At 42.6% G+C, this 12,805-nt stretch overlaps 1 protein-coding gene across 1 annotated transcript in view; it reads left to right on the forward strand.

The window, feature by feature from the left end:
• The window catches only part of HEXA (hexosaminidase subunit alpha), a 294,421-nt gene extending 285,444 nt beyond the window's left edge, over positions 1–8,977 (forward strand). Inside the window, exon 14 of the mRNA XM_069624622.1 lies at positions 4,299–8,977. Coding sequence (XP_069480723.1) covers positions 4,299–4,362 — 64 coding nt within the window. The 3' untranslated portion in view covers positions 4,363–8,977. The remainder of the gene's footprint in view (positions 1–4,298) is intronic.
• The last annotated feature ends 3,828 nt before the right edge of the window (positions 8,978–12,805 follow it).

The following is a 12,805-nucleotide window of genomic DNA, read 5'->3' on the forward strand; positions in this document are numbered from 1 at the left end:
TGCACCGCAGAAGAATCAGGCAATGCTGCTTTGCAGTTTGGATTGCAGAATTTAGATATAATAGAAAACAGTTCCCTTGGTTGATTACTGGCAGTTTTCAACTTCTTACCCAAGAAATCTTTCTTGGCCAAATAAATAACAAACTTATATTCCAGTAGTGCACTATTAGCTTGAGTTTTGTTCTCCAGAGTTGGCGCCCTTTGCCCAAATCTGGTTGGTCCTGCTGACTAATTTACGCAAACATTGCAGATTCTGTGAAAACCAAGGTTGGGAAACTTTCTTGGCTTTTGGTTTTAAGAGGGCCATTTTATTACAAATAGTGCCCCAGACTGATGCTCCTGCTGTGAAAAAATCATTGCATGAAAGTGCAGGGTCAATAGAGGCAAGAGGCCCAGCAATTTCATTGCCAGTGATTTTATCCAGATCATTGGCTTTGCAAGAGTGAATAGCCAATCTATCCTTGGTATTGTTTTTAACCCAATTAGGAAGACTCGGTGAAAACAAACTTCACAAAATGAACAGACCAGTAGACTGGCACAATATCCTTCATGGTAGCACATTCGCATCTTGCTATAATGAAATCCAAGCAATGGCCCTTTATATGTTAATGTTAAAGGACATTTGTACCACGCACTATCACCACCGAAATGGTCCCCTGGTGCTCTGGCGGCTCTGAAAAAGGGGAGGAGAAGGGGTGGGTTAGTGGGAATAAGCTGGAACAGTGCAAGAGAGCATTGATGTGATGTTGGTAGCCTCAGCCTGGTGTGTCTGTTGGCTGGACTTGGGGTGTTTTACGGTCCGTATCGTTGTGTGCTGTTCAAGTCTGTGTGGTTTGTTTTGAAGCTTGTGCGGATTGCTGCGTTTTAGGCTTGTAGTTGTGTTTGGTTGGAGTTTGAGAGGTGTATGCAGAGGGATGGAATTATTAGTTGGTTGGTTAGATGGCATTGCTGTCCTTGCAATTATGGGATTCCATCTAGGTGCGGTACATGCTGATATTCACATTTCTATCTAGATGCGGCGTAAGCTAGGGTTCAGAATGCTAAGTGTGGTGCATGTTAAGAATCACATGTCTATCTAGATGCGACGCAAGCTAAAGTTCATTTCCCTACATGTGTGGCACTAGCATATGCATCACAAGGAAACATTTACAATCCATTAAGAGTGGTTACAAGTCTTCCTAAGTATGTATTGTTTAAGTCTATGGCAGTCTACGCTATGGAAGGTAAGGTAGAGTGACAGGGGCTTTCTGGAGTAGAGTAATTGCTCTACACCCCACCCATGACACACTCAGTTTTGTTGGTGTCTGGCTTCCTTGGCTTCCCCTGCGGACACCTGCAGACACATCTTGGAGCCGCCAATGTAGGAACCGCCCTTGGCCTTGGGGCCCTTAGCCACGGGGCTGCAACGGGCAGAGGGCTGCTCTGGGAGGGTTCGTGAAATGTGGGGAAGTAGCCAATCGGGGCACAGAGGGAGTGTTTGGGAGGTCGGATTGGGCTGAGGAAGGAAGGGGGCAAGGGGGAAGGATACCGGAGCACAGAGTGCGTGAAAAAAACGGCATTTAAACACTTTTACAGTGCTCAAATTGTTGGGAGGCATCTGGGGCAAGGCTCTGGGGGTACACTCACCTTGGCCTGCTTCCTTAGTAGTGATGGTGCCGGTGAGGACGCCGCGTGTCGCTACTTTGTTTAGGTTTGTGCAAGTAGCCAATCAGGGCGCAGAGGGAGGGTTTGGGAGGTCGGATTGGTCTGAGGAAGGAAGGGGGACAGATACCGGAGCGCCGAGTGCGTGAAAAAACGCCTTTTAAACACTTTTACAGTGCTCAAATTGTTGGGAGGCATCTGGGGCAAGGCTCTGGGGGTACACTCACCTTGGCATATGCGGATGGTTTTAATGAAAACATAATCCAAACATATATACAGCATACTAAAATACATCATTACTATTGGGTTGCAGTCTTGTACTGTAAAATAATAAAACAGCATATTCACATATGGATGTATCCAATGTAATTATATACATATAAAATAGTGTCTTGTACTGTTTACATTGTTCTGTCTATGATGCTGTGTGAATTTCCGTTATGCTTCTTAAGCGTATGAGTTAAGTGCTAATCCTCCTATGCCTCATTCTGTATTCTGTTTCAATTTAACAAATTCTTACGACAGACTTCTAGTACACAAATTGCTGGGAAGTTCAAAGCATAATGATTTTGAGCACTGATGACTCTTCTTTCATATGAAACAATAGAAGTTCAATTCTTCAATTAAATCACTAGAAATTACAGTCTCCAGTCCGTCATTCCATTAAGTTCTCTTTGTGCCTGTCTTCTATTGATCATTCATAGTTCATTGTCATCTGCTCATCTACTACCTCAAAGATCTGGAAATGCATGTGTGACACTTGATCTAAGTGTTGTGAAAAATGCCTAGCAATTGAGTTCTGGTTATGCAGTCGTACATTTGATTTGTGCTCATTCCGTCTAATGCATGCTTTCCTGCTTGTTTGACCCATGTTCAAAATTCCACATGGATACTCAATGGAATAAACAACATTTTAGGAATTACATGTTGCAAAATGTTTTAGAGGAATGTTTTCACCTGTTCCTGTATGCATACCATATTTCCCTTTAATAATAATATTGCAGCCATTGCATGTCATGACATGAAATGTTCCCTGTTGTTTAGGTTTGGGAATTTTGCATATCCGAGGTCTGGTATTCACCATTCGTGTTCCTCCTCATTGTAGCCTCACTTTTGGAATTTGTTTACAATTGTGTCTAGTTCTTTCCTACATTACTCATTAAACTCCTCCTCACTTGTAACAGTTGGCTGAATGGAAGACCTTTTAAAGTGAATGGTGGTTGGAAACTCCTCCAATGTAAAAGATTATTTTACGATCTGTATGCTTATGGTACAGAGTGGTTAGGAATACAGGTACTGCTGGTGCGATTTCTACGCCTCAGAAATGTAGTCCTGGATGCCCTATGTCGTGAGTAAATTGTATCCTTTCATCTATCGAATTTAGATGTGTCAGCAAATGTTCATGATTTGGAAGGGCAATCTTGAAAATCTAAATACATGGTCTATATAACAACCCCAGTACTTTATGTAATTGTGCCAGATGGGGTGTTGAATCACGAAGTCATTCTCAAATTTCAAAATAAAGAAATTGGCATATGTGGGTGCAATGGTAGCTCCCATGGCTGTCCCACGCATCTGCAGGTAGAATCTCGTCTTGTGACTGAAATAAGAGTTTTGTGCAAAAGCACAAGATAAATTTCTTTGATGCACCAAAGTCATTTTCTTTTAGAAGGATCCATTCTGATGCAGATTGCCTTAGTTTGTGTGGAATAGAAGTATAGAGGCTTTTAACATCTATCGTACTCAATATGTCCTCAACATCTAAACAAGATTATTCAAAATGTTTATAAAATGGGTAGTATATTTTGTGTGTGTCAAGCTTCTGGCACAGGGGCTGAATGATGGTGTCTATATACGTCCCTAGGGGTTGTAGAATTCCTCCTGTAGCTGAAACAATAGGGTGACCAGGAGGTTTGACTGTCTATGGTTTTATGAATTTTGATAATGAATAGAAATGCATTGTTTTCGGATATTTGTTCAGTAAAAATTATTTTATCATTTATCCAGTCATTGCTTTTAGCCTGTTCTAAAGAGGTTTTCAAAATCTTCTTAATATCTGCGGTAGGGTCATTTTCTACGAAAGCATATGTGCTTTGATCATTGAGATGTCTCATACATTTTTTATCATAATCTACCATATTCATTATTACCCACGTACCTCCTTTATCTGCTGGTTGTATATTTATAGATTCATCCTCTCATAGTTTCCTAATGATATTTAGTTGGTGTTTATTCAGTGCCTTGAATGGTCGTTTTTTTAGGTCTCCCAAAACCGCTTCATGACATATCTTTGGTCCCATGCGATAAGAGAGGCATAATGTTACTTTTCGGTTTTAACTCTAGGTATTCTGTCTGTCCCATCTGAAGCAATACTTCCATCTTTGTCCTTATTGTAAAAAATTGCTCTTACGGGAGTCGTTGCATTACCTCATGGAGCGGTCCCCAAGGATACGCCATACTCTAGCCCTGGACTTGTGACTTTGTCACTACACAACTGATTGCACATGAACCTAGTCATTATTTCAACTAGACATAGTTGGTCTTCGTTAATTTATTTGGATCAATAAACCAGGACAATTTGCTATGTGTTTTCACTGACGTGAACTGATCTCTGATATACTTTGCCATGTTTAATGTATCTCTCTCTTTCCTTACTAGACGAGGAGTGCGAGCTGAACCTCTCTATATTGGGACCTGTGACAATGAGTACAGAGGATTTTAAGAAGGAATCTGCTTGCCGGAGACATGAACGTTCATTAACAGGGTTTTGAGGTCTCTACTTATTACAGGGTGCACACCTGGCATCTGGAGCCTCACAAGAAGTGGAGGTTCTGGTCTCTGTACTTTACACACCTGTCTAATTTGGGATTGTGTATTGGTGTCTGGGACATCATAATAGGGTTGTTATTTTTGAGTGGGGTGTGTCCCGGGGGTCTGGGACATAGACAGGATTTCAATGTTTTTTGGGAGTAGGTTGCATATTGCTATGTAAGACCGCATTGGAATTGGTGCTTTTAGGAATGGGCTGCTTTGTGGTACGTTTGAGTTCATAGTGGGATTTTATTCTTTGAGGAAGTATGAATGCAGTATTTAACTATCGCAAGACATGAAAAACACTTTGTATGTTAATGGACACCGATAGGCATTCGGACTACTGCAGTACCCATGAGCAATGTCTGGAAACACAAATTGGCCACAAGGCAGCACACGCACACACACAAGGAACCCAGCTCATACGACAACTGCAACCCTTTGTTGTAAATATTGCATTAAAGGTCTGAGCTGTTCCCCTTAAACTTGCTTTTTTCCAGCACTTACTTTACTCTGGATTTCTTTGTTCTGGCCTCCACTGCAATATTGGCAGCATTAAAAGAATTGCACGATTTTTATGAGGGGTTGCTGGAATTCAGCATTGGTATCTTATCCAGCTAATTAATTTACTTGCAATATTGGTTCCCATGGTCCATGTCCTCATGCTTGCACACCTACTGCATTGCTATTAAATCTCTTTGAATGGAGGTGCTCAGCATATTGGGGGTATTATTTGGCTGGGCATGCCTCAACATGCTTCTCAGAAGAGACCCAGTTCTGCTTGTTTCAAGATGTGTAAATTGGGGGAGGCGCAATCCCAGGATGCTTATTACCAATTATGAAACACTCCATCTTTAACTTGGCGGATACCACTGAACTAATTTACTGTAGTAGCACTGGAAACAATGGCTAGCTCTTGGCTGGATTCAAGCCTGTGCAGATCGCGATGAATTAAAGGCTTTAAAAGACACTTCTAATTCACCTTGAGCCGCTGTGTTCCTGGTATTCTTGTGCAAGGATGCCCATGCACTCCATTTATAGATCACACCACTCTTGCTCTGTTTATCCACCTTGACTCTCCCCCACTTTGAATCCGATCCTACTGGCACCTTGCTTTGTCCCTGCCACTCTTACATTGAAACTGTGCAATCTCAGGCCCCCTAACCCTCCTGGGAAGATATACTTGTGTACCCCCTGAGTCTACCACCCTTCTGAAGCCTAACAATTCCCTGCTCTTGAAGCGAAGTATCAGATCCTCACTACTGTACTTGGGATACTTCTGAGGTATAATGCATGTTGTCGTTATGTCTCTGGTGACCAGGAAAGTTCTCAACCAATGAAGACCGCCTAAGCCAGAAGTGTAAAGCAGCTGAGCTTGTTCTTACTTCTTACTAGGAAACTAAAAAGGCAAGTAGTCAAGTCACCCATCAGCAGCATCTGGTCATCCGTATCCATGTTTTCTAACTGCCACTCTTGGAGCACGCCGCTGTGAACATTCCAGTCTCTCAACACCCACATCACTATTCTACATGCAACCAGGAAATGCAGATACCACGGTTTCCTCTGCACATTTCCTTTAGGATTCACATATTTGGCTTTCTAGCCTGGATCGTGTATGCACCCTGCATGAATTGTTGCTGTCATATTGCTGAACTATACTGAGTGGGTGTCCTTCACATGCCGCCTGCAGCCTGCTAGTGTCACTCTGCTTTACTGACATGTATGTGGGACACTGCAATGCCTCTTGCATGAGGGAGTCCCTTACTCACAGTAGCGACAATCTCTCAAACCTGTTTACTCTGAGCTGCCCATACTGGATGACCTAATTGGATAGTCGTCATGTTTAATACCCCTTTCTGCACTCTTGTTGACTGTCAAGGGTTGGACCTGCTTTTCCGGTGAGCTTCAACTACTTCTGTATCCAGGCAGTGATTGTATAGGTTTTTCAGTACCTTTAAATTCAAGGACCAATTCTTTCTGACCCCAGTGCCTGCATTAAGCTCCATGCGCTGCTTCCTTTTCCATAAAGGAACTGATGTTGCTTTGTTCTTGTCTGTGGCTGCTTGCTGGAGTAATCCTGTATTATAAACGCCAAACAGTTCTGATTTTAACAGTTCTCCTCCTTGTATTCCTCTTCATCCACTTATGGTCTGTCCAGCTCATCCCAGGGCTTTGTTTTTTCCCATTAGTCTACAAAATTGATGTATTTTCCTTTTTAACATAACTTTTTTTGTTCTTCTGAATTACACTTTTCTCGATTCTAGAAAGAGCAGGGCTGTGTGCACTGCATAAAACAAGGTGTCTGCTTGATTTAACATTTTGAGTTCACGTCCCTGCCGGTGGGTCAAAAATGTTTTCTACAGTGGATACCCTAGGCTTCAGGGGGAGGGGTGAATAGGGACCCCTTCTTAATGAAACATTGTGCCATGACAAGACCTGTTTTTAGGCCTTGTGTATAAATATAGACACCCGAAGGGCATGTCAACTTCAAAGGTATTAGTATATCTCGACGGGATGGGTAGCATAACCTCTGTGTTCTCAGTCCTCTCTCCATGTCTTGATGCAGCGTATGGCCTTTATTTGACCCCTTAAACTGGCACACAGTAAAGCCTGGTCCAAACATTTGCCAGATACTTAATGCCATCTCTTCTAGAAAGCATTCAACTTGCTTCCACAAACACACAGAGATCCGAACAAGTACTTTAAAACTAACCAGAAAAGGTATGACTGGACACCATTTTGAAATCATGGGACCTTTCTGGACCGTACTAGTACAATGTTGTACTTTAAAAACATGATTTTCTTTTATTGTGACTGTTTTTTAAATAAATCTTACATAAAGACATTTAGCAAATCATTACATAATTATTACTATACACCTTTTAGAGAATGCATACATAAAAAGAATGAATACATTCATATTAGTGGTACATTTAAAAGTTAGTTAATAAAAGCAATTTAGTATTAAAGACTTTAAAACTAAAATAGTTCATACAATTGACATAATCTGTAAAGTGCAGTTATTAACGAGAACCTTCCATTAATCTCGACCACAAGCTTCCTCCAGCTAACATATGGATGGAACCCTTCAACCTTTCTAAGTATTTAAGTCTTAGGTCAAAGGTTTGTGGGCAGTAGATTATGAGATGTTTTATTGTCTCAAGAGCCTCCTACAATCTGCATAATCTACATCTTCTTTCTTCCTTGTTTTAAATGCATTCTTGGACCAAGACTTTGAAGTGTAGGGACTTTATTTAACATAAACCTTATCTAAAATGTCCCAATAATTCTAGAAGAATAGAAAGAGATGCATATATTGTAATAAGGCACTCCTTCCTGAAACTAGGAATAATAATTTGTTTTTTATATAGCGCTTTAATCTAAAGTGCTTTACATAGGACATATTTACATACATTACTATTATTACCCAATCGAAATGAGTACTCATTTATCTACCTTGCTGGGATTTGAACCTGCAACCTGCAGATCAAACACGTCACAGCAACGAGCGTATAACCCGCTTAGCCATTTTACTGGCAAAAGAACTTAATTGGTCAACTGTTAACTTCCAATCTCTCTCATAGAATTTCTTGACTTTTTAAGGATTGGAGATCAACTCAAACGCATCAAAACAATTTCATATAGCAACTTCTCCATTGGTTTTTAAAATTTTATTGAGGGGATGGAATTGGCTACCAAAGCTTTATTTTAAATCGACAGTTTGGAGGTGGATTAATCATTTTTGCAAAAAAATAACACTTTTTCCATACCGTTGTGTCTAACGAGATGAGACAGAATTCATGTTTGATGATACAATTTGGAATAAAGAGATCAGCCCATTGTTCTTTTTTCCAGATAGTGCCTTCGAGACAGTGAGTTTTGAAACAAACTCTTTTTAGGCACTTGGGTTTCTGTCATTGAACAAGCAGGAATTGTCGTATTTTCTGTAGGCAGTTTTTCGTATAGAAAATGTGTGGGATATAAATGAACTTTATTCAGACACTGATTGTAAAACGTTCTGTTGCCATACAGCGCATGTCCGGGTAAGCAGAGGACACGTGACTAGCATTTTCCAGAATGCAGCAAGGTACAAAACATGAATGAAGCTAGTCAGTCCAGTAGCATTTTACAAATCTGTAAACCAGTTTCGTGAAAAAGTTTTTTTTTTTCTTTTCAAATTATGGATGTTATTTATTGATTAAGGAAATCGAATGTCAATGAACTGAGTTAAGGCTGAAATTCATGTAAAACTCATCCTTCAGTATTCTGACGAGTTCCATACTCGTGTCATCAATAGCACCGAATTATTGGGCAGCAAACGCTCAAAATATGAACCTGTTTAAAATCATGTGAAATGTTCTGATAAATATGTAATAAACTTTTGTGTTAAGATTTAGTCTTATTGTGTTGCCCATTACAATGAGATTTTCAGCCTTAAATTGTGTATATTTTGTAATAATTCCACATTTTAAATAATAAAATAAAAACAGATATGTAAAATAAAATCAGCCACGTTATTTCTCACATTTGTAGTGTTCTTTTGCTTTCATTTGGAAAAATGTGTTATGGAAAGGTGACTGAGAACTTCAATTCAGATTAAGTCACGGCCGCAGCGGATTAATGGTTTTGCTCAAAGACTTTCATTAAAACAAAAGGGGGTTGGGAAATGCCTCTGTCCCTACTCTAAGTGGTGTTTCCCTACCTAAAACCAAAACTAAGTGTCTGTCCAATGCCAGGAAGTCTAAAGCAATAAATAACTCTACGCTGAAAGGGGAAAATGTCTTTAGCCTTTAGCAGTGCCGGTAAGAGGAGGGATTACAGTAGTCCATTAGGGCATGGGGAATGGCAGGGGTATCCTCAAACGAGAAAGGGGGATACCGTGTCTTGTCTGATGATGCCACAATACCCCGATAGGGGCACATCCCCCCCATGTGATCCTTCCTCATATAGCCGTCCCCAGTGTCAGGATCAGGTGTAGCAGCTGCTGTCCTCTGGGCACATGGGGAGAGGCCACCACCGGGAGAGAAGTGATGGTACCATCGTATTCATCACAGTGGGGCTTAAGGTCTGGTCTTTGTTTTAAGAGGCTCTCTGGAATTGCAGAGAGTGCAGACCTAACTCGGGAGCAGTGGAGCGCTGTACAAGATGTGGGTTGCCATAGTTTGGCCTGGAATCTTTTAACTTTATCACAGCACTGAGTTGTCTGTGCATCCGTTGAGATAAGTCCATGGTGCCAGGCACTGTTGAAACAGCCACATTTTATGGAGATTTGTGAAATTTGAGAATTGTGGGGCATTCCGAGACGATGCCAGTATAGAGTACATGCCAAAATTAGCCAGGTGCAGTGGATCACTAAAAGGCAGACACCCAGATAGGATTGGAAATCAGGGAACCAAATATTAAAAATTCCAGTCTAAGTGACACTGCTGTGCGCCATACTGCAGTCAGAGGCGCCTTATAGGTTTTGAAGAACAGGAAGCTAAGCAAGTTTGCCACTCACCTCTGATATCTCTGATATAGAGTGGAGTCGAAGATGACACCTAGATCTTTTGCCTCATTGGTGGGTGCAGGGGTAAGAGGGGCCGGCCAGTGTGAAAATGGGAAAGCTGCAGCAGGGGTCCCAATAAGGACGATCTCTGTCTTACTGGCATTCAAGCAGAGATTGTTGGCAGCACACCAAGACTGAATTGCGGATAGACAGGGATGAGCGCGGCAGAGGAGGAGGCTGAGGGTAGCCTGAAAAAGGGTTTATAGACACAATTTCGAAATCAAAAATTTTGAAAGTCAAAAAGTCGAAAATAAAATGTCGAAAAAAATGTCGAATTTATTTTTTATGACTTTTTTTTTCGAAATGGGGGGTTGCCCCCCTTTTTTATATATATATATATATATATAAACTAGAGCCAAAAAAAATATCGAAAAAAACAAAATAATTCGACATTTTTATTTTCGACATTTTTGATTCGACTTTTTTGACATTTGAAATTTTTTATTCGATATTATGACTGGACACCCTGAAAAAGAGCTGCGTGTCAAACTCATAACACTGAAAGTTGGTGGTAAATGTAGAGATCCTGTGGGCCAATGGGGCCATGTAGATATTGAAGAACCAGGGTGTTGGGTTAGATCCCTGGGGGACACCACAAGTAGAGAGTGATAGAGGAGAGAAAGGACCCAAGTTCCACCTGTGGGGGCCGGTCAGAGAGAACTGAGGCGAGTCAGGCGGAGGCCAGATCTGTGATGCCCAGGGTATCACAGAGACAGGTGATCAGGATGTTGTGGTTTACCCTATCGAAAGCAAAAGAGGTCGAGAAGAATGAGGACAGAGGGAGAGTTAGTCAGGATTTGAGAACAGGTCTTCACAGGTGTTCAGAAGAGCAGTTTCCATGCCTCTGGATGGTCTAAAGCCAGACTGGTGGTCATGGAGACAAACGGATTCAGTGTGGAGGGTAAATTGAGTGAGAGTCAGCTTCTCCATGAGTTTTCCCAGGAAAGGAGTGATGGAGATCGGGCGATAGTTTGCTGGAATAGACGGGTCGTCAGAGTTTTTTGAGCAGAGGGTGCACAAGAGAGTGATTGAGAGGAGATGGGAACACTCCAGTTGCGAAAGAGAGGTTGCAGAGGTTGGCCAAGGCTGGAGCGAGTAGTGTCAATATTGTCCAGGATGATTTTGGAGGGGCAGAGGTCCACCTGTTTGGAGGAGGCCTTCCTAGACTTAGACTGGACTTGTCTAGTGACCTTATCTGGTGTGACAGGAGAGAAGAGGGGGAGGGGTGGGGGCAGCCGATGGGGGGGGGGAGGCCAAGTGATGCTGGTGCAGAGGGGGGCACAATGCCGTATTAGCGCTCACAAGGGGAGCCGTATTTGAACATGATTTATGCATGTTTAATAATGCACAACCACTTGGTCTGCCACAATGTATATATGTGCATAGGTGTTTTTTCTCCTATTTAAAATTTGCATTGTGTGAGTGCTTAAAATTGCATTGTGAAACCTAGGCCTTTCCCCTCTATTCAGGACTCTCAAACTTAGGTGTGTTTTTTCTCTTGTTTAAAATTTGCATTGCGTGAGTGCTTAAAATTGCATTGTGAAACCTAGGCCTTTTCCCCTCTATTCAGGTCTCTGAAACTTAGGTGTGTTTTTTCTCCTGTTTTAAATTTGCATTGTGTAAGTACTTAATCCTAGTACTAGTTATCTTGCCCATCGTCCACTCTTCTCTTCTGCTCTGGCTGTCTCATCTACCTGTTCTCTGCCCTACGTCCTTTCCTAGGGTTCTCCCTTTCTCCAGCATTGGATCTTTCATGGATTCACATGCTTAGAATATTCCCCGTCGTCAGACTGGGACCCTCGGTACACATATATAGCCTTTTCCTATAGGAAAACTTCTGACACTTTTGTTTCCTATCTACGTCCTTTTAGGTCCCGCCTAAGCTTGCTCCGTAGGCCGTCCCAGTATAAGAGGCCCGCCCCCGCGTCTCCCCTTCAGATTTCAACCGTCTCTAAAGTAGTGGGATCTCCTCGCGTCGTCTTACTATTTTGTACAAGGTTGTGTGCCTGGAGTTGGAGTTCGAGGACATTTTTCCCCATGGCAGGAAAAGCGCTGTTCCGTCCATGCGCGACGTGCGGCTTGAAAAAAGTTTACGAGGGGGACGGACCTATGGATTGCATATACTGCCTCCACCCTCATCATTCGGCTGATAACTGCGACATATGCAAAGGGTTTTCTCAAAAGACCCTCAAAGACCGAAATCGTCGGCTGGTGGCATGGCTGAATGATGGAGCGGGGGCATACCCCCCTTCGGAGGTAGGCTCCACACAATCGGCAAAAATATCACACCGCGCTGCCTCGTCGGAACCACCGGCGAAGAAATCTCGACCGATGGAAAAAGAATCATCTCGCAGTCATTCAGCTAGTGAATCCTCGTCAAATAAATCGTCATCTTCATCAAAAAAGTATGACAAGAAAAGGCCGAAATCCTCCTCGGGCGATCACCATAGATCGACTTCGAGTCGAGAGTCCAGTAAAGGCAGGCCAAGTGTGGAAAAGGCGGGACCGCCTAAACCACCTGCTAAGTCACCGTCGTCGACGGCGGTCCAGTCATCGGCCACCCTGCCACTGACGCATGTGGTATCCACCGTCCCACCGTCAACGACTGCGACGGTGGCCTCGTCAACAGGGGTTCTACAGGAAGCCTGGAGGCCTGAAGTTTTTGATCCGATCCCCCCGGATACCTTACTGCAAGAACAGGCTGTGTCGCTGTCCTCGGGGGAGGACGAGAGCGGGAGAATAGCTGGCCCGGCAGACCTAGGGCTACGAGTGGTTGACAAGTAGTCGACGAGGGGATCCGGTATAC

This window comes from Ambystoma mexicanum, chromosome 11 (genome assembly GCF_040938575.1).
Source record: "Ambystoma mexicanum isolate Mex_15411 chromosome 11, UKY_AmexF1_1, whole genome shotgun sequence".
NCBI classification, from domain to species: domain Eukaryota; kingdom Metazoa; phylum Chordata; class Amphibia; order Caudata; family Ambystomatidae; genus Ambystoma; species Ambystoma mexicanum.